Source organism: Pteropus medius, unplaced genomic scaffold, assembly GCF_902729225.1.
Source record: "Pteropus medius unplaced genomic scaffold, Ma_sr-lr_union100, whole genome shotgun sequence".
Classification (NCBI taxonomy): domain Eukaryota; kingdom Metazoa; phylum Chordata; class Mammalia; order Chiroptera; family Pteropodidae; genus Pteropus; species Pteropus medius.
In genome coordinates this window covers 40,810,546-40,836,302 of record NW_024351730.1, presented here as the reverse complement: position 1 = coordinate 40,836,302, position 25,757 = coordinate 40,810,546, and the positions used below count along the sequence as shown (strand labels likewise).

The following is a 25,757-nucleotide window of genomic DNA, read 5'->3' as shown; positions in this document are numbered from 1 at the left end:
AAAGTTTTTAGTTTGATGAAGTCCCATTTGTTTATTTTTTCTTTTGTTTCCCTTGCCCTAGGAGATATATCCAAAAAGAAATTATTGTTAGTAATATCAGAGAGTTTAGTGCCTCTGTTTTCTTCTAGTAGTTTTATGGTTTCGGGTCTTACATTTAAGTTTTTAATTCATTTTGAGTCTCTTCTTGTATACCATGTAAGAAAGTGGTCCAGTTTCTGTTTTTGTATGTATCTGTCCAGTTTTCCCAACACCATTTATTGAAGAGACTGTCTTTACTTCATTGTATATTCTTACCTCCTTTGTCATATATTAAGTGAGCATATAGACATGGATTTATTTCTGAGCTCTCTGTTCTGTTCCATTGATCAGTGTATCTTTTTATACCAGTACCATGCTGTTTTGAATACTATAGCCTTGTAGTATAGTTTGATATCAGGTAGTGTGATACCTCCAACATTGTTCTTTTTCAAGATTGCTATGGCTATTCGAGGTGTTCTTTAGTTCTATATAAATTTTAGAATTATTTGTTCTATCTCTCTGAAAAATGCCACTGGTATTTTGATAGGGATTACATTGACTCTGTAGATTGCTTTGGGTAGTACGGCCATTTTAATGATGTGGATTCTTCCTACCCATGAGCATGATATATGCTTCCATTTATTTGTATCTTCTTCAATTTCTTTTTTCAATGACTTATAATTTTTCTAAGAACAGGTCTTTTACCTCCCTGGTTAATTTGATTCCCAGGTATTTTATTGTTTTTGATGCAATTGTAAATGGATTGTTTTCTTAACTTCTCTTTCCAAAAGTTCATCATTGGTATATGAAAACGCCACTGACTTCTGAATATTAATTTTGTATCCTGCTACTTTACTGTATTTATTGATCAATTCTAACAGTTTTTTGGTGGAATTTTTAGGGTTCTGTATATATGGTATCATGTCATCGGCAAATAATGAGAGTTTTACTTTTTCCGTTCCCATTTGGATGCATTTTATTTCTCTTTCTTGTATTATTGCTGTGGATAAGACTTCCAATACAGTGTTGAAGAGGAATGGTGAAAGTGGGCATCCTTGTCTTGTTCCTGATCTTAAGGAAAATGCTTTTAGCCTTTCCCCATTGAGTAATATGTTAGCTGAAGCTTTGTCATATATGGTCTTTATTATATTGAGGTATGTCTCCTCTATTCTCACTTGGCTGAGAGTTTTTATTATAAATGGCTGCTGGATTTTGTCGAATGCTTTTTCTGCATCTATTGATATGATCACATGGTTTTTATCTTTTGGTTTGTTAATATGGTATATCACATTAATTGATTTGCAGATATTATACCAACCTTGCATTCAGGAATAAATCCAACTTGATCATGATGTATGATATTTTTAATGTATTGCTTAATTCGGTTTGCCAGTATTTTATTGAGGATTTTTGCATCAATGTTCATAGGAGATATCAGCCTATAGTTTTCTTTTTTTGTAATGTTTTTGTCTGGTTTTAGAATCAAGGTAATGGTGGCCTCATATAAGGAGTTAGGGAGCCTTCCCTCTTCTTGAATTTTTTGGAATAGTTTGAGAAGAGTAGGTGATAATTCTCCTTTGAATATTTGGCAAGATTCACCTATGAAGCCATCTGGTCCAGGACTTTTGTTTTTTGGGAGATTTTTGATTACTGATTCTATTTTATTGGTGGTAATCGGTAGGTTCAGATTTTCTGTTTTTTTTTAGACTCAATCTTGGGAGATTGTATGTTTCTAGGAATGTATCCATTTCTTCCAGATTGTCCAATTTTTTGGTGTATATTGCTCATAATATTTTCTTATGTTCCTTTGTATTTCTGTGGAGTCTGTAGTTATTTCTCCTTTTTCATTCTGGTTTTATTTATTTGAGTCCTCTCTCTTTTTTCCTGGATGTGTGGCTAATGGTCTGTTAATTTTGTGTATGTTTTCAAAGAACCAGCTCTTGGTTTCATTAATCTTTTGAATTGTTTTTCTAATCTCTATTTCATTTATTTCTGCTCTGATCTTTATTATTCCCTTCCTTCTATTTACTTTGGGCTTTGTTTGCTGTTCTTTTTCTAGTTCTTTTAAGTGTAAGGTTAGATTGTTTATTTGAGCTTTTTCTTGTTTCTTAAGGCAGGCCTGTATTGCTATGAATTTCCCTTTTAAGATTGATTTTGCCATGTCCCATAGATTTTGAGTCATTGTGTTTTCATTTTCATTTATCTCTAGGTATCTTTTGATTTCTTTCTTGATCTCATGGATAACCCATTCATTGTTTAGTAGCATGTTCTTTAACCTCCATGTGTTTGTGTATTTTCCGTTTTTTTTTCTTGTAGTTGATTTCTAGTTTCATACCATTGTGATCAGAGAAGATGGTTGATATGATTTCAATCTTCTTAAATTTATTGAGACTTGATTTCTGTCCTAACATGTGGTCTGTCCTTGAAAATGTTCCATGTGCACTTGAGAAGAAAGTATATTTTGCTGCTTTGGTGTAAAATGCTCTGGAAATAAGTATTAAATCCATCTGGTCTAATGTGTCTTTTAGACCCATTGTTTCCTTGTTGACTTTTTGTCTGGAAGATCTGTCCATTGGTGTCAATGGGTGTTAAAGTCTCCTACTATGAGTGTATTACTGTTGATCTCTCCTTTTATGTCAGTCAAGAATTTCTTTATGTACGTAGGTGCTCCTATGTTGGGTGCATATATGTTTACTAGAGTTATGTCTCTTGATTTATTGATCCCTTTATCATTAGGTAATGCCCTTTTTGTCTCTTATTATAGCTTTTATTTTAAAGTCTGTTTTATCTGATGTAAGTATAGCTACCTCGGCCCTTTTTTCATTTCCATTTGCGTGAAATATTTTTTTCTATCCCTTTACTTTCAGTCTGTGCATGTCATTTTATCCGAAGTGGGTCTCTTGTAGACAGCATATGCATGGGTCTTTTTTTTTCTTATCCATTCGGCTACCCTATATCTTTTGATTGGAGCATTTACTCCATTTACATTTAAATTCATTACTGATAGGTACATGATTACTGCCATTCTATTATTCGCATTTGTTTTTTTCTTTTTCACCCCTTCTCTTTACAGAAGACCCTTTAACATTTCTTGTAATGCTGGCTTGTTGGTGATGAATTCCTTAAGCTTTATCCTGTCTGGGAAGCTCTTTTTCTCACCTTCTATTTTAATCAAAAGCTGTGCTGGGTAGTATATTCGTGGTTATAGATTCCTGGTTTTCATAACTTTGAACATTTCTTGCCAGTCCCTTCTGGCCTGCAAAGTTTCCATTGAAAAATCAGCAGACATTCTTATGGGAGTACCCTTGTAAGTAACTAACTGCCTTTCTCTTGATGTTTTTAAGATTCTCTCTTTGTCTTTGACTTTGGCATTTGAATTCTGATGTGTCTTGGTGTAGGTCTGTTTGAATTCCTCTTGTTAGGGACTCTTTGTACTTCCTAACCTTGTATATCTAATTCCTTTGCCATGTTAGGGAAGTTTTCTGTCATGATTTTTTCAAATAGATTCTTCATCCCTTCCTCTCTCTCATCCCCTTTACGTACTCCTATGATCTGGTTATTGTTACACTTCATGTTGTCCTAGAGGTCTCTTAAACTATCTTCATTTTTTTAAATTCTTTTTTTATTTTTTGTTCTGATTGGGTGTATTCTGCTACTTTGTCTTCCAATTCACTGATTCTATCTTCTGATTCATCCAATCTATTGTTAAATCTTTGTAGTGTATTCTTCATTTCAGTTATTGTATTTCTCGTTTCTGTCTAGTTCTTTTTTATGGCTTTTATTTCCTTTTTTATGCTTACTATCTTTTGTTCAGGTTCTCATTGTGCTCATCCATTCTCTACATAAGTTCATTGAGCATCTTTATAACCATGATTTTGAACTCTGTCTCTGGTAGATTGCTTGCCTCCATTTCATTTAGCTTATTTTCTGGAGTTTTCTCTTGTTGTTTCATTTGTGGCATGTTTCTTTGTTTTCTCATTTTATTAGTCTCTCTGAGTTCATTTCTATGTGTCTGGAATATTTGTTTTGTCTCTCAGCCTTGGCCAGATGGCCTAATGTGGAAGGTGTCCTGTGTGGCCCAGTGGTGCACTCTCCTTGATTCCCTATGCCAGGGGGCTCTGGATGAGATATTTGTGTGGATTGTGTGTGATTTTCTGTTGTTGCCAAGTCTTCATTATTGTTAGTACATCAGATTAACACTCAGGCTGACTATTTGTGAGAATTGACTGCACCCACAGAGTAAGAGTTGCTGTGTGGAGGCTGACCCCAGTGAGCAGGATTTGCCGTAGCAGGCTTGTATACTTGTTGTAACCACCCTTTGTGTGTGCTACTAGTGGGACTAGTCAGGAGTTGTTCTCTTGTGGTGTGGTGCCAGCCTTCAGATATGTTGGTTTTGTGGCTCCTTCAGAGGGACTTCCCTATAGGCCAAGGTCCGTTGCTGCTTTTGCTCAGGGCTACCTGTTGGGAACTGCAAAGCGATCCACAGATGTTTGTTGTCTATGCTGGATCTATAGGTAAGTGGGAGAGACAGTGCTGTAGGCAGTGATCGGTTATCTCCCATCCCTGACCGATGGTAGTTTAGCAGAAGGACCAGTGCTCCTTAAGGCCTGATACTGCCTGTCAGTTGCCTGTAAGTCTCTGAAACTGGATGAGCCTCTGGGTTATATTCATGTTGGGTGGCACAGGGACTCTGGTAGTCTCCTGGGTCTATTGATTAAATTTCTCCCTGTACCTGCAGTGTCACTTTACATGCCAATGCTGTCTCTGTAGCTCCCTGTACATGTTTCTACTTGTAGCAAGGTCAGCTACTGATCACCTTGGGCCTGTATGCACCAAGGCAGGGGCAGGGGCAGCTGCCTATCAATGTGTAGCAAGCATTTTGTGTATTAGATGGAGCAGGAGCTCAGAGAGTCAAGAACCATCAGGCCAATACAGACCCATGCAATCCCCTCAAGAGATATTACAGCTTGTACAGGCAGCAGTAGTCTGCCCACAACTGTTTTCCCCAAAATGCACTAGCCAAGGTCTGTAGCCTGTGTAGACTGCACAGCCCCAGAGCCAGACAGGGAGGCTACCTGTCAATGGGCTGCAGGCACTTTGTGGCTTGAGTGAAGCAGGATCTCAGGGAGACAAGGGCCATCAGTCCAATATAGCCTCAGTTTTGCTCCACCTTTTTTGCCTGGGTGTTCTTGCTGAAGTCACAGATCATAGTGAGACCAGATCTGATCTGGGGCAGTCCCACAGACCCCTGTGCTCCTCGGACACACTATTGCAACTCTTACAGGCAGCAGAGTTCTGTCTACCTATGATTTTCGTGTGGTGCCTGCCTTGTGCAAACCAAATTTTGTTGCCTGTGTGGATTGGGGATCAGGGGAGGGGAGGGGTAGGTCTGTGGCAGGTATCTGTCAATGGGCCACCTGGGGCAATTTGTGGGTAAGGTGGGGGTGGGTCTTTGAGAGACAGTGGCAGTCAGATCAATACAGCCTCAGTCTTGCTGCAACTTTGGTAACCTGTCACCTGTTCCTGCAGAAGTCTCAGATCACAGCAAGATCAGCTAGTGTCTGGGACTGGCCCATAGATCCCTGAGATCTGCCCAAGATTGTGTTGGCAGCAGTAATCTGCCTGACCCTATCTCGGAAATGAGGCTCACAGCACTGGCTGCCAATTGGAATGGAAATGCGCTCACAGCGCTGTCTGCCTGCTGGGAATGTTTGGCCCTGAATTCCAGCAGGGCCTGGCAGCCATCCAGCAACAAAAAAACCCCTAGCAATCTGCGGGTTGGGTGGGGTGGGCTGATCTCCTCAGGCCAAAGCTTCCTATTGGCCCTGTGGGAGGGGTCTGCACAGTCAAGCTGGAGTGGTCTATAGATTGCCCAGTAGTGGGCTGACCTAAGGCACAATGTGGTTGCCCTTCTAGCCCTAGTTCTGGCACCAGGTAATGCAGACTTTCTCAGTATGAATCCCACATGAGCCTCTGACCCACTGCGGGTGTCCTGGTTGAATGTCCACAGATCAGAAAGCCTGTGCCTGGGTCCTTCAAAGGGACATCAAGGGTTTCAGTCTCCCAGACAGCTGGAATCCACTTTGGTTTTTACAGTCAGAGTTATCGAAATCTCCTCTTTCCTGGGCTGGGACCCTTAGCTGGTGAACCCCCAAATGAGGCCAGCACCGCCTTCTCCTTCAGGGGAGCCGCTGCAGCTCTCCCTCCCGGTGTTCTTCCACTACCTGCGGGTGGGAGTCCAGCCCAATTTGTGACTTATCCCCTCCTACAGGCTTTGATGTGGCTCCTTTATATTATCAGATGTAGGTGTTACCATCAACTGGACTTCAGGTGATTCTCCATGTTTATTATTTTATAATTTGGTTGTAATTTCAATGTGGACCTGGGAGGAAAGGAACCCTGCTTTAACCTAGTCCGCCATTTTCCTCCTCAATCCGAAATATTTTTTTTTATAGAAGTAGTTAAAAGACTTTATTTGATAGGGCTATGGATGCATATTTTTATAAATATGTACTTAGAGATACACAGATAAACAGATATTGCTGTCCGAAGATATTTTTCAGTCAAGCCAAATCCATGTGATTTTGTATTTGTATGTCATAAGAGAGACAGCCTTACTGCTTTGCTAGTAACACACATTTTAACTGTTGGATGTAAGCTCAAGTAGATGAAGTTCTCAGTTTACTTAGGTTGGAGTACATTATAATAGTCCAATGCTTAGGAACTATGTTGGCAGTAATTCCTAGATACTCCATAGTAATTTTAAAATGTCATCCTTAAGTATTTAGCTTTTGTTTCTTAAAACATGTAATATCCATTTTGTTTTGGACAGAGAAGTTAACAGGATGGCAAAGCACACATGGAAATTTGGTTAAAAGTTTATACATTATTGGGATTCTTTTTTCTCCTCACGTATACACTCAATTTAATGGACTGGGCAGTTCTGCGGTAATAATCTGAAGTGCCATGTGATCAAATCGAATCTTAAAAGCAGGAGAATAGCATTAAATCTAAATGTAGTCTTGGAATTGATGGTAATACTTCCTTGTATACTAATCTTTTGTCTTTGCTATTATTTTATTTGTAAAGCTGAAGAATAAAATAAGTGTGGGCAAATATGCTCCATAAAAATCTAAACTCTCTAAATGACATTTTAAAGCCATGCAGTCCATTTCAATAAACAATTTCACAGATCCTTTTTAATTTCTAAAGATATGCTCACATATGGGATACTTACTTTTCAGTAGTTTTTTGTCACCTTCACATGAAAAAAAGAACTGAATATTCATAAGAAAAATTGACTACATGATTTATAAATTTCAGCTCATTATGAAGACAGCCATTTTTTAATCTGAGGTTTTGCAGCTTTATTTATAGAAGTAGTTATTTCTGAGTCTACTCTAATGTACTAAAATGAATTTTATTTTCAATTACTCATTGTTCCTGTTCTCTCCCATTTTTGCCCTGTAGCATTGGTTGACATTTCATAGAGAGTGAGTTGGCATAGGGCTGGAAAATATGTAATTATAAGAATCACCTGCTCTTAAATTTCCCATTATGTAGTAGTCATGATTCAAGTAGACTTTTCATAGGTGTGTGATTTGGAATGAGACATTTTCTTCTTCCATGATCTGTGATTAAAATGTGACGTTTTGGTAAATAAGTAAAAGATAGTTTCTGCATAATCCAGCTGTGAATCAGAGTTGGTGGAGCAATATAAATCTTTGACCTCTATCATATAAGCAATAGTATATGTAATTGGAAATCTACTTTAAAATTAAGAGCATTATACCTCTTTTTGAACACTCTGTAGCTTAAAAGCAGGCTAAGTGCTAAAATGCAGCAAGATACATATTTTGCTTCACTTAATGCTCTGAAAAGGAATTCCAATAAAAGGAAATTCACTACGACTACATTTGAATACTTTCTGTTTTAAAATTAGTTATAACCATGAATGTAAATATTAGTTTCTATAGCATGATGGTAAAGGCAGAGGATAGATTATATTTCTTCATAATTGAAAATGAAAGTTTCCGTTACAATACTATGTGGATAATAGCCTTACCTATCACATTAATCTTTATAAATCTTTATTGTTAAAGTTTCAATTTTCAAATACTTGACTGTGGAATTATACACCCAGTTCCTGATTATAGTTTGTGGTTTTTGTTTTTTTTTTGGGATACCAAAGTAACTGGTACATTTCCCCATGCATAGTTTAATTTGTGTATTTAAGTCTATCTTTAAAAATATTATGTATGTATGTGTATATTATTCTTCTGCATTGTAAATATAAATTATGTTATTCCAAAGTCATGCATGCTATTGTTTCATAGTAAGATGATGTTTGCTATAACTCTTTACTTGTCACAGTAGATCAAAACATATTAGCTTTTATCTTAGTCAATTCAGGCATCTGTAACAAAAATAGCATAGGCTGGTGGCTTAAACAGTAGAAATCTCTCACAGTTCTAGAGTCTGCAAAGTTTAAGATCAAGATGCCCAAGGTGCTGACCAATTTGATTCCTAGGGCAAGCTCTCTTCTTGTTTTGCAGGTAGACATCTTGATATATCCTCACACAGCAGAGAGAGAGCGAGCGAGCGAGCGAGAGAGAGAGAGAGAGAGAGAGCGCGCACGCGCGTGTGGATACCTGCTTTATTCTTGTGATGTAATTACCTCTAAAGGGCCCATCTCCAGATACCATCACACTGGGGATAAGGCTTGGACATATAAATTTGTGTGGGACACATTTAGTCCATAGCAGCTTCGTACAAGGGCTTTATAACTTTGGATATCTAGCCTGCTAATTGAGTTGGTATTAGAATGATTAAACTAGGGCCAAATGTCATCTTTTATTTTAAATTATGAAATGTCTTATGTTTGAAGCTAAGCAGTGAAAAAGTTTTATATGAACCTATCAATTTGAAAACATTTTACATTTTAAAACATCAATATTCTTCAAAGTAGGTGGTTTTGAATTGCGTGTTTACTAGGGAGCTAGAGGCAATGATTTTGTATTCTATTAATACCTTTATATTTACTCTACTATTTCACTGTTTGTGTTCATTGTTAATATTCTGTGCTCAAATTTTATATCTCCTCTCCCTATATAGTGTCTCTTTAATGCCCTCTAATTTAGTTTTATTTATCACCACTCTTCTAAAGTTACATTCTACATGTTCTACAGTGACCTCACTGTAAGTCTTCTCTTGAAATATTTTATATAGTAGACCTCTAAAACTCTGGAAATACAAGGCGTGGTATTGCTAAACATGTAAGTGGGAAAAAAATAACCTCTCCTTGTTTTTTTTAGTGTTGACTTGCCAGATTCTATTCACTGGACTGTTTCCTTCTTTGACTCTTCTCCTCACTCTTTACCTGCAGCTCCCCAGGTTCCAGTCCTCAGTTATGTGATTTTCTCTCTCCATGCACTTTCACTTAGAGAAGCCTCAACTATTGCCTCTATGTGGATAACTCTAATTTTTCTCCAGACCAGCTTTCTCATGAACTTCGGTTACATATCTACGATTATCCTCTGGATATTTCCTTTCTCGATATCTTGCCATCTTTTTTAAATATAACAGTTCAGGTATGTGATATTTCTCTTCAGTGATGTCTTCTTTCTGTGTTTCTCAGTTTCTGTCATGGTATTACCTTTTTCATAGCCATTATTCATTTTTATCTTCTTCCAATCACTACATATACTAAATATTTGTTGAATATCTTAGAAAATATTCTGAATTGTTCTTTCTTTCCCTTATCAATGTTAGTAAACTCCTTGTTAGTGTCCCTTAAACAGACTACCTTCATGTCATTCCATCCTACAAATTATTGCTAAAGTTTATTTTTTAAACTATTTTTTTCTTCATGAGTCTCCTTCAGTCTAAAATCTTCACGAGCTCCCCATTGACTATGGAAGTGGTTTTCAAAAGCTTTTTTTAAAATCATTATACAACTTTCATTAAATAAAATCTTAAATGGCACCCAAACAAATAAAACAATAAATCTAGAATTGTTTTGACTGAAAACAATTCAAGCCTCAACTTGGGCTTTACCTGTACTTTGTCTCTTAGGCATTGCCTGAAATCTAGGCACATCTGTGGAATTTTAGGGCATTTTAGAGTACAATTTGAAACCCATTGACTCTAGTACAAAATCCTCATTTAGGATTAGGCCCTGTTACTTTCAACCAGTCTGTTTGCTACTTCCAGTTGTTCCATGTAATTTCCGTTTTTGTGCCTATTATGTACGTGGCCAGTATGCTGTTAAACCACCTTTCTGCTCTCTTAAATCTTATATAGATCTCCAAATGCAGTTAAGTTACTAATTCTTCATTGGATATATGAATGAATATTTAGGAAATAAAAGAGTTGGGCATCTTTTTTCTGATGTATATGTATCTTGAGAGGGCACTATTTTTTTTTTTGAAATTACTTCTATATTACATTTAATTAACAGGTAAACAGATGTCATTCTTTTATGCTTACCATATTTCAAAGCCCTGACTGAATAATTTTAAGCATTTAAAAGGGTCAAATTTCTGGTCAAGGTGGCAGAGTAGGAAAACACTATGCTTCCCTCCTCTAAGGAGCACATCAAAATTACAACTAAACTACAGAACAACCATCATTAGAATTGCCTGAAGTCTAGCTTAACAGAAGTCTTATAACTGAGGATATACAGAAGTAGCTACGTGGAGGGGTGGAGACACACAAAGGGCTGGTCCCACGCCCATGTGTGGCGATTAAAAATTGGGAGGGATATCTTGGCTGAGGAGATCTCCCTTGAAGAGTGAGGGGTCCAAGCCCCACATCAGGCTCTACAGTGCTAGAAGTGAACACTACTCTGGCTGTGAAAATCAGCAGAGATTGTAGCTGAGAGAGACAGAGGGCAGCTGGCATCCCAGGCATTACTTTTAAAGGGCCCATGCACGGACTTGCTCACTGACAGACTCTCTCACTCTGAGATCTAGCACTGAGTCAGCAGCTCAAAAGTGCCAGTGACATACAGAAAGAAACTGAATTGTCTGGCTTCAGAGCGAGGGCTGGAGGGGCAGCTTTCTCTCAGACGGAAGTGCTTGCAGAGACCATTGTTCTTTGTCGATGCCTTCCTCCACCTACCCTGCACTTGCAGGTGGGCACTGTAGCGGAGCCTCCATCAACCTGGCTAATACTATTCACCCAACCCTGGTGATTCCCTGAGACCCCACACCATGAAACTTGCAGGCCTACCCAAGCTGCTTCCAGTGGTTTGTCCATACAAATGGCCTATCTTGGCTCATGCTTTGGACTTTTCTAAAACCTCTGAGAGGTACAAAAACCCCAAACAAGTAGCATCTGGCCTTAGCAGCCGCATACCTCTTACTAAGCAGTACCAGGCCCAGAACTGGCCACAAATCATAGCATAGCCTCTCCTAGGCACTTCCAAGCCCAGCACAAGTGGCAGCCATTTGCAGATCACTTTGTAGTTCATTGCCCCAGGCTGGGCTCAGTCAGTGGCTGACCTTGCCCTGCACCAGAGCTCCTCGCAAGAAACCCCAGAACCAACTTTGGAACACACCAGAGCACCAACCAACCACCTCCACAAATGACATACCCAAGGGGTGGACTTGCTAGGCACCAGAGCCCCACCAAAGCACATCTTGTCCTGTAGGGCCATTCTCTGCACAATAATTCCTCCCCTATAGTCATAGCTAGTCCTCACAACCAACCAGCCTGAGCATCAGTCCCTCCATGGACCTGCTAACAGCAACCCATACTCAGCTACAATAGGAGGGCACTCAAAACCCACACAAGGGACATACCTGGAGAACCTGGCTCAGTTAACTAGGGAGACTATGCCACTGGGCCCCACAGCACATCTGCTACATAAGACCCTTCTACTAAGACTGGGAGATGTAGCAGCTCTACCTAATACATAGAAACAAACAACAGGGAGTCAGCCGAAATAGGGAACAAAGACACATGTCGCCAAAGAAAGAACAGAACAAAGCTCCAGAAAAAGAACTAAACCAAATGGAGACAAGCAAGCTATCAGATGCAGAGTTCAAAACATTGGTTTTAATGATGCTCAGTAATCTCAGTGAGAACTTCAACAAAGAGATAGGAAACATAAAAATGGAGATAGAAACCCTAAAAAAGAACCAGTCAGAAATGAAGAATGCAATAACTGAAATGAAGAATACATTAGAGCATAGATCCCCAACCTTTTTTGGCTGCAGAGACAGGTGCTTCTATGAGAACCTAATGCCTGATGATCTGAGGTGGAGCTGAGGCAGTGATACTAGCTAGCACTAGAGAGTGGCTGCAAATATAGATGAAGCTTCACTCGCCAGCCTGCTGCTCAGCTCCTTCTGTGCAGCCCATGTGTTGGGGACCCCTGCATTTGAGGGAATCAATAGTAGATTACATGAAGCAGAGGATTAAAACAGTGATTTGGAAGACAAGGTAGCAGAAAACACCCAATTGGAACAGCAAAAAAAGAATTAAAAAAATAGGATAGTATAACTCGTTTCCAATTTCCAAAAAAGTGCAGCTGCTGTCAGAATTAATTTAATTTTACATAAACACACTCTTTGAAGTTGAAGAAAATCTGGTCTTCAATGTGAAAATAAAATATAAAAGTTGTTCTTGAAATTATTTCTAAACAGAATTTGTCTCTAATCCTAATGTAACAGAAATGTATACATAAATCAGATTCATCAAATGAATCTTTGGCTAACAACTATTTGAGAATGATGTTAACATCACGTGTAGGAATGCTACATTTTCTAAGATTTGATATTTTCAGCAGTCAAGAATTACTATACTTGTAAATGGAAATACTACTACTAAAAACAGAATGCTATAAATAGAATTACGTCATTTGTTTCCGAAGACTATCAATATTCTAGTGTAATGAGAAAATAATAATAAAAGATATTTCTTGGCAAACTTTGGGGGTAAGGTTAGGACTGTAATCCACGAGTTATCTCAGGGTAAACGCTCCAGCTGCAAGCACTGCTGGCAAGTATTCTCGGGGCAAATAGGAAATGGGTTAAGGCCCTGGGACAACATCAAGCATAACAGCATTCTCATCATAGGGGTACCAGAAGGAGAAAAGATAGAGCAAGGAATTGAAAACCCATTTGAAGAAATAATGACAGAAATAATGAAAGAAAACTTCCTATAATGTGTCAAAAGAAATAGACATATAACTCCAGGATGTGTACAGAGTCCAAAACAAGATGAATCCCAAGAAGCCCACACCAAGGCACATTATAATTAAAATGCCAAAGGTTAAAGACAAAGAGAGAATCTTAAAAGCAGCAAGAGTAAAGCAGTTAGTTACCTATAAGGGAGCTCCCATAAGACTGTCAGCTTATTTCTCAACAGAAACTTCAGGCCAGAAGGGATTGGCACGAAATATTCAAAGCGATAAAAAGCAAGATTTACAACTAAGATTGCTCTACCCAGCAAAGCTATCATTTAGAACTGAAGGAGAGATAAAGAGCTTCTCAGACAAGAAAAAGGTAAAGAAGTTCATCACCACCAAACCAGTATTACAAGGAATGTCAAAGGGACTTATTTAAAAAGAAGAAGAAAAAAAGATAAAAAATATGAATAATATAATGGCAATAACTACATGTCTATCAATAATTACGTTACATGTAAATGATTTAAGTGTTCCAATCAAAAGACATAGGGTGGCTGAATAGATAAGAAAATAAAGCACTTACATATGCTGCCTACAGGAGATTCACTCTAGATTAAAAGACACACACAGACTGAAAGTAAAGGGATGAAAAAAATATTTCATGAAAATGAAAACGAGAAAAAAAGCTGGGGTAGCAATATTTATACCATACAAAATAGGCTTTAAAACAAAAGCTATATAACAAGAGACAAAGACCCAGTAATCCCACTTGTGGATATTTATCTAAAGAATCTCAAAACACTACTTCAAAGTGCCATGTGCATTCTTATATTCATTGCAGCATTATTTACTATAGCCAAGATATGGAGGCAACCTGGGTGTCCATCAATGAATGAACGGATAAAGAAGTAGTACATATATACAGTGGACTAATACTGAGTCATAAAAGAGAATGAAATCTTGCCATCTGTGACAACTTGAATGGACCTATAGGGTACTGCACTGAGTGGAGTCAGTTAGACAGAGAAAGACAAATGTTATATGTAGAAGCTAGAGAGCAGGATAAACAAACAACAGAAACAAGCTCATAGATACAGAGAGCATTTTGATGTTTGCAAGGTAGTGGGGGAATTGGTGAATAGAGGAGGGGATCAAGAGGTACAAATTAGTGGTTCAAAATAGTCATGGTGTGTAGAGTAGAGCATGGGGAATATAGTCAGTAAATTGTAATTACTGTGTGTTGTCATATGAGTACTAGATTTATCAGGGTGATAACTTTGTAAGTTATATAAATGTCTAATCGCTGTGTTGTATACCTGAAACTATTATAATATTGTATGCCAACTGTAATTGAAAAAGTATTAAAAAATAAAAAATAATAAAATCTGATCCCAATATGCTAAAAAAACAAAAATTAAAAAATAAATAAAAGGAATAGGTCCAAAATTGTTCGATGCTAAATTTGTATGTGAAGAGCACAAATCTAAGAATAATATCCCTATCACCAAAATCAGTAATTTAAAATATACTTTATTATTTTTACATGTTTTCTTTTAGGGCCTGCAACATACAGTCCTGTTTTACAGAAATCTTACTCCATACCCTTATTTGTTAAAGCATCAACGCGTTTCAAGGTTTCCAAAGAGATTACTCCTGGTCCAGGAACATATGAGGTCTGTCAATGATATTTCTCTTTTATGAATAGCATAAGAATAGAATGATTTCCAGAAAGTACTGACAATGTCTGTATTAAAGTCCTTTTCATATCTTGTATTCAGATTGGTCATTAATCAAAATATTTTGGCTAAGGAAGGTTTTTTTGAAAATATATTCTGACATTTTTAAAATAATTATTTAAGAATTTAAGAATTATTTAACGATTTGTCTATAAATAATCTTTTCAACATTTATATATATTTTATATTCCTGCAACTTTTTTACTTGCTTACATACACAAATTGAAATTTCAAAGTATTTATTGAAATCATGAATTTTTTAGAGGACTAATAAGAAAGCCCTGTTGATCCAGTAAAATCAAGTATCAATCTTTTATTTTCTGTTATAATAATAAATGTAGTTGCTGTAGTTTAAATTCATAATAAATAAGAGCTCTTTAAAGCTGATGGTGGGAACTTCTGGTTGCAAGGAAGCATTTTAAGTAGACCTGCTGGGTTTTAGAAATTGTGTTCATAATAGGCTTTAATTTGCCATTTAGTATGGAATAACTTCCCATTTTCACTCTGCTAACTATTTTATGGTGGCTGATAGTAGTTAATTTGAATTAATACTCAGTGCAAACCACAGTGAATGTTCTTTTTTTGGTTAGTTAATGACAAGTTTATTTTTATTGAATGTATGCTTTTCTACTTACTTAATATGTCATAATCTAAGTAGTATTTCAGCATTGTCAAAAGCAGATTCATAATATAATGTCAGAAAAAAGAAAGTGAATAACGAATGTTATTATTTTACATGTTAGCTATTGATTTCTCCAAAAGATCACTGATAATAGCTGCTAATTAAGCAAAGGGGATTTTTATTAGACTTACTTGAGAAAGGGAGAATCTGCTAGACAGTCTTAGTAGTATTTCAGAAGGTAGAAGTCAAGGTAGGATCTTTATAATGTTTTAGGACTTGGGCTTTGTGATGTAAGGCAAATCTTGCAAATAGGGAACTGATTGGAATTTGGCAGTTTATGACATGTCTACCCTGTATTGTTGGGTCAATCAGGAAGGTTCTTGAAGTGGGTATTGAACAGTAAGCTATTAGTTTTGATAAAGTAGTATTATAATTGTTTATAGTCTAATCATATTAAGTCTTTAACTGAATGCTTTTCCCCCTCCTTTTTAAAACTGATTTTAATGGTGTCCACAAGAAATGAATACCAGTAAATCTAATGTTATCTTTTTTCATCGTGATACATTTGTCATAGATGGTTTACTGGTCTTTCTAGTATCTAAAGATGCTCTTCTTTTTTTTCATTAAGATTTTAAAAATTACATTTATACATCCTCGTGGTCATTGATTGTGGAAAATTGTTTTCCATGTCAGAAAAAAAAATTTATAGATTGAGTAATGATGTTTATAAGATATTGCCTGAAATTTTAAACAAAAATATCCTATGTGTACTACACTGCAAGGTAACTTTTCTATTGAGAATTGAGTGTAAGTATTTTGGTCTTTCTAACCATTTGTTTCCTTTAATAATTGAAAAATTTTTTTAACAAATAATTTTCTTTCATAATTTTTTTTCTTTAAAGAAGTAGTTACTTTTAAGCTATTAAGCTGATTAATTAGTAGGTCTCTTTATTATAACTTGTTCTTATTATTTTAATTTGAAGCTGCTCTTTATCAAGTTTAATATTAAGTTGGTGACTTGTAAGAATATATTTGCCTTAAACATTTTACTTTTTTTTTATAGAAGATGACTAAAAATGTTTTAAGACTGCAATATTGGTTTCTATTTGAAAAGTACTTAAATGGGTATGACCTCTGCCTTTAAGATAGTTATAGGTGTTTTAGTGTTTTGTGTCCACAGTGGATTCCAAATAGTTCAATGCTGGTGGCCTTGACAATAATATTTATAATAACTATAGGTCTCAAGTTACACACCCACATTTGTAAAGTCTGCTTGTCATTTTTATTCTTTTATGAATTATCTCTTGAGTTTCATAGGCAGAATTAGTTTTCTCTTTTTTATTTTTTTTTGTCATTGTTGCCATTGGACCATATTTTTACTTTGCCTGTTATATTTTCAATTACAAGCTAATCTGATTTTTTTTTGCTTCTTCTAGTTAATATTTATTGGCTCATTATCATAAATCCTTTTAAATATCTAATGAAAGCTAGGGGCTTGTTAATATGTGAGAAAATGCTTATAACAAAACTGTGCATACAATTTTAGAAGGTTTATTAATCTATAAAAGCTCACTTATGGTTCTAATCAAGAATTCCCAATAGATTCTGAGCTCTATGAGAGCAAAAGCTTATTTAATTTTATCTGATTAGGGTTTCAACCACAGAATCTGGCACGTGGTAGTACATCAATAAATGTTTATTATATAAATTAACAAAATGGATAATCCTAGGATTTTCTTTTTAGGATTAAATCACTAATCTTTATCTAGAAATAAAGATTTACTTATGGACTTCATTTTCAGTGAGAAGAATATGTGTATGTTTTTTTTTTAAATAGCAGTAGGTTTTATTGATTCATTCACATTCTCTCGTTGAGTAAGTCTTTGAACAAAAACATGCATTTTAAATATTTCACAAGACTCCATATTATTTCCTGGAATTTAAAATTGACAATTATTATATGAAAATATTTTTAAAATAGGTAAAGGAAACTTCAGTGAATTTAACTTAAAATATTTTTTCATTTAAATATTACAGAAAAATTTAAGTATACATCTCATTAATAAAGCAAATTCCACCAAAATCGATTGAAATTTAATAATTTGAGTTTATTTTTAATATATTTTTCTATTTTATTGAAATATAATTGACATGTAACATTGTATAAATTTAAAGGTGTGCGATTTGATGATTTTGTGCACATATAGACTGAAATGATTACCTCCGAGGTGAAAGCCAGCTAGATCTGCAGGGGTTCTGTGGCATTGGCTTCATCAGTGGTGAAATTTGCAGAGTTTGTCTGCAAAGCAGATCTTGGTGAACTGCAATTGTTCCTGCTGTATGACCAATTACTAATAATAGCCTCTGATTTTCTTTCTTGTTTTTACCTGGCTTTGCCAGTCTGGCTGAGGTGAAAGTAAATTGTAACATTCCTGCGGTGCTCTGACAGGCTGAAGAAGCTGGTCTCTCATTTTACTCTTCTTATTCTGGCAAGTGAAACTTTCTAGCTAGAAAGTTCCTTCTTGGCACTGAACAATATCATTTGGAAGATAGGACGATGCAGACAAAATTGTTGTTTTCCTTTTCTTCTTAAGCCATTAATTCTTTGTTTGTTTGTTTGTTTGTTTCACTGTGTTGCTTAAACTTCCTAAGTAGACTATTGAAGTGTCCCAAAGCTGTTTTTATTCATAGATCACTGTCAAATCATTGATCTTTATGGGAGTAGAGAGAAGTTGGTTTCTCCCGCTTTACCATTTTTCCCTCCAAAATATCAGGAATTTTTTTTCCCAGCACTTCTAATATGTCACCCCACTCCCTTCTGGCCTGCAAGGTTTCCTGTCTGCTGAAAATCCACTGGTAGTTTTGTAAGGTTCCCCTGTACATGACAAGTTACTTTTCTCTTGTTACTTTCAGAATTCTTTGTGTTTGACTTTTGACAATTTGATATAATGCATCTTGGTGTGTGTATATATATATATATATATATATATATTATATATATATTTTTTTTTTTTTGATTCATATTTTTTGAGCGCTTTTGGTCTTTCTGAATTTGATTTTCATTTCCTTTCCTATATTTGCGGCATTTTTAGACATTGTGTCTTTGAATAGCCTTTTTGGTCCTCTCTCTGTCTTCTTCTGGAACTCCCATAATTCCTGTGTGGTCCAGGTGAAGGTCTCTCATAAGCCCCATTAGTTTTCTTCACTCTGTTTTATTCCTTTTTCTTTTTGCTTCTCTAATTGAATAATTTCCAATGACCTACATTTAAGTTTATAGTCTTGTCTTATGGTTGTTCTAATGTTGAAATGCACTAGTGAATTTTTCAGTTCAATTGTTATATTCTTCAATTGACTGATTATATATATAAACTCTGTTGAAATTCTTACTTCATTCATTCATTATTCTTCTGACCTTGGTGAACATCTTTATGATGATTAGTTTGAATACTCTGACATATAAATCATATATCTTCATTTCCTTAGAGTCAGTTTCTAGAGATTTATCTTTCTTCTTTCTTGGAACATATTTCTCTATTTCTTCTTTTTCCTTGACTCTGAGTTTGTGTCTGCACATTAATCAAAACAGTCTTCATGACTGGCCTTGTACAGGAGAAAGCCCTTACCAATAAGCCCATCAAAGATACTGGAGACCACTCAAACCTTAGTGCTACTCCAACCCATCTTTTTTGTTTTTAGTGGCCTTCAGGCATCTAGAGTATGCTGGATCCCATCAGTGCTCAAAATTAAGTGAGACAGATGCCAGTTACTTGGGCAGCCCCCAGAGAAGATGAATCAGTAGAAACTCTGTCTAACTCTTTCACACTCTAGGAATAAGTTGGGAGTTGAGGTTTTTCCAGCTCTGCACTGAGCTGGAATCTAGGGCTCTGACAATTAGTTGTGTACTAGATTAAATGCCGTCTTACTCTCACTAGCTCCCAGGTAACTAGAGTATGCCAGGTCCCATTAGCACTCCAAGGCAGGCAAGACAGAAGCCAGTTCTTTGGTTATCTTCCAGAAAAATTGGAGCATTAGATGTGCATTATATCTCATTTCTTCTTTGGGGAGAAAGTGGGTGGTGGGATTTATTACCTGCCCATTTTGTGCTGAGCTCAGGGAGATACTATGGCAAGTTATTTCTAACACATTAGAACTCTCTCATTAATTCTAACCACTGTATTATTCTCTGTAGTCCCTAGGTCTCTAGCATATGAAAGAGCCCTTTCAGCTCTCTGAGACAGGTGAGATTGAAGCCAGTCTCTCAGGTAGCACACAGAAAAGTTGGGATACTAAATGTGTACCTGACTCTTCAGGGAGAAGTTGAGAGGTGGAGGTTTTCTTTCTAATTTTATGACACTGTGCTATGGATGGGGATATAGCAAGAGGTTCTCTCCACTTTCCCTATCAGTTTTGATATGGTTTGTTTCACAGTCATCAGGAGTGCGGAAACCTCTCAACTAGTTTCTGGATTCCTTACAAAGGGAATTGATCTGTATGTTGCTGTTGAATTGGTGTCTATGATGGAAAGGAAAGTCCAGGACTTCCTATTCCACTACCTTCCTCCTACTCACATTCCTGTTCTCTCTTAATCTGACACCTACAAAGTTTTTCTTCCAACTGCTTCACAAAAATGGTTCACCAGTGACTTTGATAAATTTATTGCTGAATCCTGTGATGAACTCTGTGATGAATTTTGTGATGAATCTCATGATAAATCTCATCTTATTTGTTCTAACAGCATTATTTAATACATTGGATTCTTCCTTCTGGGAAACATTTACAATGCCCCCAACTGGGCTTTCCAAACTACCATTCCCTCTGCTTATTCTCCTACCTCACTTGCTATTCCTTCTCAGTCTAATTTGTTTGTCCTTATTCTCTTGACTTGTAAACATAGGAGCTTCATTTTTAGACATCTTCTATCTCATTACTTTATTTCATCCAGTCCTCATTGCTTTAGATACTGTTTACCCTCCACATCTAAATACTAATGATTCTAAAATTTATATTTCTAGTCCCAAATACTCTCCTGAACTCCAGATCTATCTATGAAACTTCCTAGTCATTACCTCCCCTTGGATGGCCCATCCCAAACTTGCTCTACTCATAGCCTTCTCCATTCTTGGGAACAGCATCTTAACAATTGTTCAGGCCAGAAACCTTGGAGTATTCTTATTTATTCTCTCTCTTTCTTTTTCTTCTTTTTTTTTTTTTCTTTTCTTTACAAAACATAGCCCATTCACAGGGATATCTTGTTAGGTCTCCCTACAAAATGTGTCAATAATTTGATTACTGTTACCACTATGGATCAACCTACCATCACACCTAGCTTTGATTATTACAAGGGCTTCCATTTTTGAAATATTTTCAGAATCTATTTCCCACCATCTCATTATTATCACTCTCTTTCAAGCCATTTTCTCTCTCTTGGATTATTGCAATAACCTCCTATTTATTCTTGCTACTTTTATGCTACTTCAACCTATTTTTTCAACACAGCAGCTGGAACAAAGTGGTTAAAATGCAAGTCAGATTTTCTCACTCCTTTGTTCAAAAAACTCCATTGGTTTCCATTTTTCTCAGAATAAACATAAAGTCATTATAACAGTCTCTTAAGCCCCATACGACATCTTCTAACTAACCCTTTTATCTTTGCATTTGTTTCTCACCACATATCCTCTGTTTTGCTCAGTTTAGCCACACTTGCCTCCTGTGCAAGTTTGCTTGGTGTATTCCCACCTCACAGTTGTTGCTTTGGTTGTTCCTGGTGCCTTGAGCACGAATCTTCCAACACCTGCATGTCTTGTTCATATATATTCTATAAGTTCTTGATGAGAGCCTTTTTTTGTTCTGTTTTTCTCAGTGCCTAGTAATAGTAAGTGCTCAATAAATATTTGTTCAATTTTTTAATGGATTTTAACTTTTATTTCTATGCTATGTTACTAGTTAGATATTTTATAAACTTAATTCTAGTCTTTAGTACCATCCACAAAAATTTTAATTCTACTTTTGCTTTATTTTTAAGATTTGATTTTTTAGGTTAGTTTTAGATTTACAATAAAATTATGAGGGAAGTACAGAGATTTCCCAAATAGCCCCTGCCCCTACACATGCATAACCGCCTCCATTACCCATATCACTCCCCATAATGGTACATTTTTTACCAAGGATGAACCTACCTTGACACATCATAACTATGCAAAGTCCATAGTTTATCTTAGTGTTCATTCTAAGTTTTGTGATTTCTATGCATTTGGACAAATGTATAATGACATATATCCATCATTATAATATCATACAGAGTATTTTTACTGCCCTAAAAATTCTCCGTGTTCTTTTTATTCACCTCTTACCCATTGGTAACCATTGATTGTTTTATTGTCTCCAAAGTTTTGCCTTTTCCAGAATGTCATATAATTAGAATCAAATACCCTTTACAGATTGGCTTCTTTCACTTAGTAATATGGATTTAAAGTTCAACTCTTACTTTTTAGTGTTTGGCTTTCTTTTAATTATTATTGTAATGAAAAAACAGTTCTCTGGGTTTCTCAAAAAAGGTATAAGCATATTGGAAGGGAGATTTAGAAATTTACAATTCGAGTCTCATAATCAGAAATTCAGCTGGAGGATTTAAAATTTGAGGAGAAATATCTCCAAATCATCTTTTCTTTCTTTAATTTTGTTCATTATTATTTGACAGAATATATGTTAGGTAGCAATTGTTAGTCTCATGAGTTTCAGTAGGCTTGCTATTAGTACATTTTTTTCTCTCAGATTCTAACAGATCAGGCTTTATTATTATCAGAAGTTTCTAAAGTTTTGGGAGGACTTTGTAGATATTATAGAAGAAAGTTTGAGAAGACTGTTTTAGGAACTGCTATTCAGATTATTTTTTAATATTGAAAATTGCCTACACATAATCTTGACAGTAAGTAAAATGAAATAAGGTCGTATAAGGTCAGCGATATTGAAAACAAATTTTGTAGGGCATTAGATATATTAGTTCCAAAGGGTTACTTATAAGAGATAAAAGGATATCACATATATAAGTGTCTAGACTACCATTATCTGCTTCACCTGTAGTAGGTCGTTGGGAAAATTTCCTGAGGTATAATGGAACTACCTCTAAAGGAGGATGGCTGAGAAACCAAGGAAAGAAGCTGACAACTCCAGAATTAAACAAAGAGTTTTTATTAAGGGAACTTATGGACAGAAGCAGTCGTGGGTATCAACAAGGCAGCACATCGGCATACCAGAAAAGAAATAGAGACTTGATATATCTATCCTCCAGAACAGAAGTGTCTTGTAGCCAAGTGGCACATGCTTGTTAAGAGCTGTATATTCCAAAGCAGTAAACAATGGCTTATTTGTCTGTGTAAGACCATTCATTTCAGTTTATATGGACCCACCGCTCTTAAAATGAAAGAACTAATGATCACTGAGAGCAACTTGCTTCTTATGGTGGCATTAGTCACTTCAAGCACCAGAAACCATTTTGCCTAACATGGTTCTATTTTCTGTGCTATAATATATTATACATTTGCATAAAATTACACTAGAAAAAGAGTTCCATGCTTAAAGTTAAAAAGAAAAATGTAAAGCCAGTTATAGAGAAAAGATATTAAGTTCATGGATTAAGAGAAAACTTAGTACAAATGTCACCTCAATAATTTATTTAAAAATTCATATGTAAGGTTAAAAATCTACTACAAATGTAGTACAAAAAAGTACCAAAAAAACTTATTGCAATACTTGAAAACAGTTGGATACATAAATTGAAGTTGTAATTATTACTTTTATTTCATAGCTATATTCACTTATTTCTAGTTCATAAATGTGAATGCAGTCTGGTCTAGGCTCTGAGAATCCAAAAATAAAAAATCTGTTCTTAAATATGTAGCATTCTGGTGAAAAAAAAAATTTACTTATAATAATTATTGGGAATAGGTGAAAGGTGGCAAAAGGAGCAATATATGCTAACTCCAGGAGGCACTGTAGAATAAAATATAATTGGCAAACTTTTAAGGCAGTACTGTTAAAATATAAAATGAATGGAATAACATAAGACATGTAAACAATATTAGATCACAACATATTAAACAATATGTAGTTTTTGTTTCCTTAACTACAGGTAGATACTCAAGATTTCTGTGTAGAGGTATACTATTATATACTAATATAAATTAAGCAAATCTCAGTTTTTAATTTTTAATATTTTAAAATATTATTTCTTGCCTTTTTCAAATAAATTGCTTATTAATAAAGAATGATAATGTTGATTTAAGTCACATGGTTTTCTTGGATGAAGTTTAGTTCCTAAGTTCATTTCCAAATGCTCATATTATCTTTGTAGAAAACATTTGATTGTAGCTGTAAAACATTTATATATTTTAAAATGTGACTTAAACTTTTGCTTTTAAAAATTCAGTTTTATATGTTAGTTTTAAAGTTTGTGTGATAGTATTTCATATCCTTTAGAAATGTGATTTAAACTTTTCTTTTAGAAATCAGTTTTGTACTTCAATTGAAGGTCATGGCATGTTACTTAAACCCCAAAGTGAACCCTTAAAAGCTACCTGTCGTTTGCCAGTCTAAATAAAGGTCTTTAACTCTCTATGGACCACAACCTTGGTTTAATTTTCTGCCTTCATTTCTGCTTATAGAGCTTTTGATATTCTCCTAAGTTACTAAGTTTTGGAAGACCGTTAAGGGCTCTTTTGGACAATCTATTTTCAATTCCTATTGTATTATGCCTTGAGATGCCTGTCAGAGGTATGATTTGCTCTATAATGTGCAGATCATGTTACTAGTTGCCATACTGGAATAGATGAATCTCTGAATCTTAAGGACTAATGTCAACCTAGATATTGTCTGAGTGATTATATATCATAGATCGTTTTCATGGTGTCCATAAATCCTTTAAAAGAAGCAAAATATTGTGTGCTCACACATTGGTATATTTTTCTGTAGTTTCTTATTATACTTAAAGGGAGCTGTAACCTCTTTCCACATAAAAGTTTAAGATTCACTTCTTTTTACCAAAAGAATACCTTTAGCTACTAATAATTTAGAGAAAAAGCAGAGATTTACAATTTCTACCCCACATGAGGCAGTGCTATCAAGAAAAAAAACCAAGTTCTGCCCATGGTAATTGCCATAACTGCACACCTCTTTAGGTACTAAGCTATTGCTTTTCTATATATGTATACTTGATTTAATACGTAACTTATTTATGGAATTACCTATCTTAAATGTATTTTAAACTGGAATAGTTACACACGATATTTTACACAGACAATGGAATACTGTAGTCAAAAAGATGGGTGAAATATATGATTTTTTTGCAATGGCAATAACTTGAATATAACAATATCAAAAATAGGGAGAGTGGAAGAAACCAGATTTATATCTATTTAACCTATTTTTAACTTGAAATAATGTCATTTTAATGGGTTACATTGAAATTTATAATTTTTTTTCTGTGTTTCAGTATGCTGAAACCTCATCTAAGCCATCACTATTTTTATTACCAAAAAGTGCTTTTGCCTGACATAAATTAAGTTTGAGCAAGAAAAATCTTACCCTAATGAAAATTATGTGTTTTTCTGCTCTGTTCTGATTGCAATTTAGAAGTTTCATTATTTGTTCAAAGAAGTATTTTAACTTTAACTTTTTGATAAATCACCCATATTTGTAACCAAAGAAAGGACATTTTATAAAGTTATCAAATTCTTATCTCTAGTTACCAGAATAACTCATTTTTTTTTTCATATTCTCCTAAAATATAAACTTTGGTTTACTAGGCCATCACATCTTGTTTATAAGTTGAGGTTTGTAGATTAGAATTATTGTTAGAAGAGAATTAGTAATAATAAAGGTACTAAGGAAAATAGGCTGTGTTTTGAATTCTCAAAAGTAAAATCATTAGAAATATCAAGTATTTTAGTCTCCAAGAAGGTCAGAGATGAGTCTCTTATTATTGTTGAATGTTAAAAATATTCACTGACAAATGCCAAAACATACATCCTCTGGCCCTCTTTTTTCTGATACCACCTAGTCTCAGGGATGATGCATCTCAAGGTTCAGTGTGCTCCTCCCCACAGTCTTTACTGCACTAATTACATTCTCACTGAATATTGGCACTCAACACAGTAATGTTTCATCTCCAGTGATCCTGTCATTGATATCGAACTAGTCATTCCTGAGGCAATTGATATTGACCTATTTATGTTTGTCTTTTGAAGAAGAG

The 25,757-nt window shown here is 35.3% G+C and overlaps 1 protein-coding gene across 1 annotated transcript in view; it reads left to right on the top strand.

Annotated features, from left to right (window-relative positions):
• Positions 1-25,757, top strand: part of STPG2 (sperm tail PG-rich repeat containing 2) — a 464,008-nt gene that overhangs the window by 237,900 nt on the left and 200,351 nt on the right. The window contains exon 13 of the mRNA XM_039845754.1: positions 14,711-14,826. Within this exon, the coding sequence (XP_039701688.1) occupies positions 14,711-14,826 (116 nt within the window). The remainder of the gene's footprint in view (positions 1-14,710; positions 14,827-25,757) is intronic.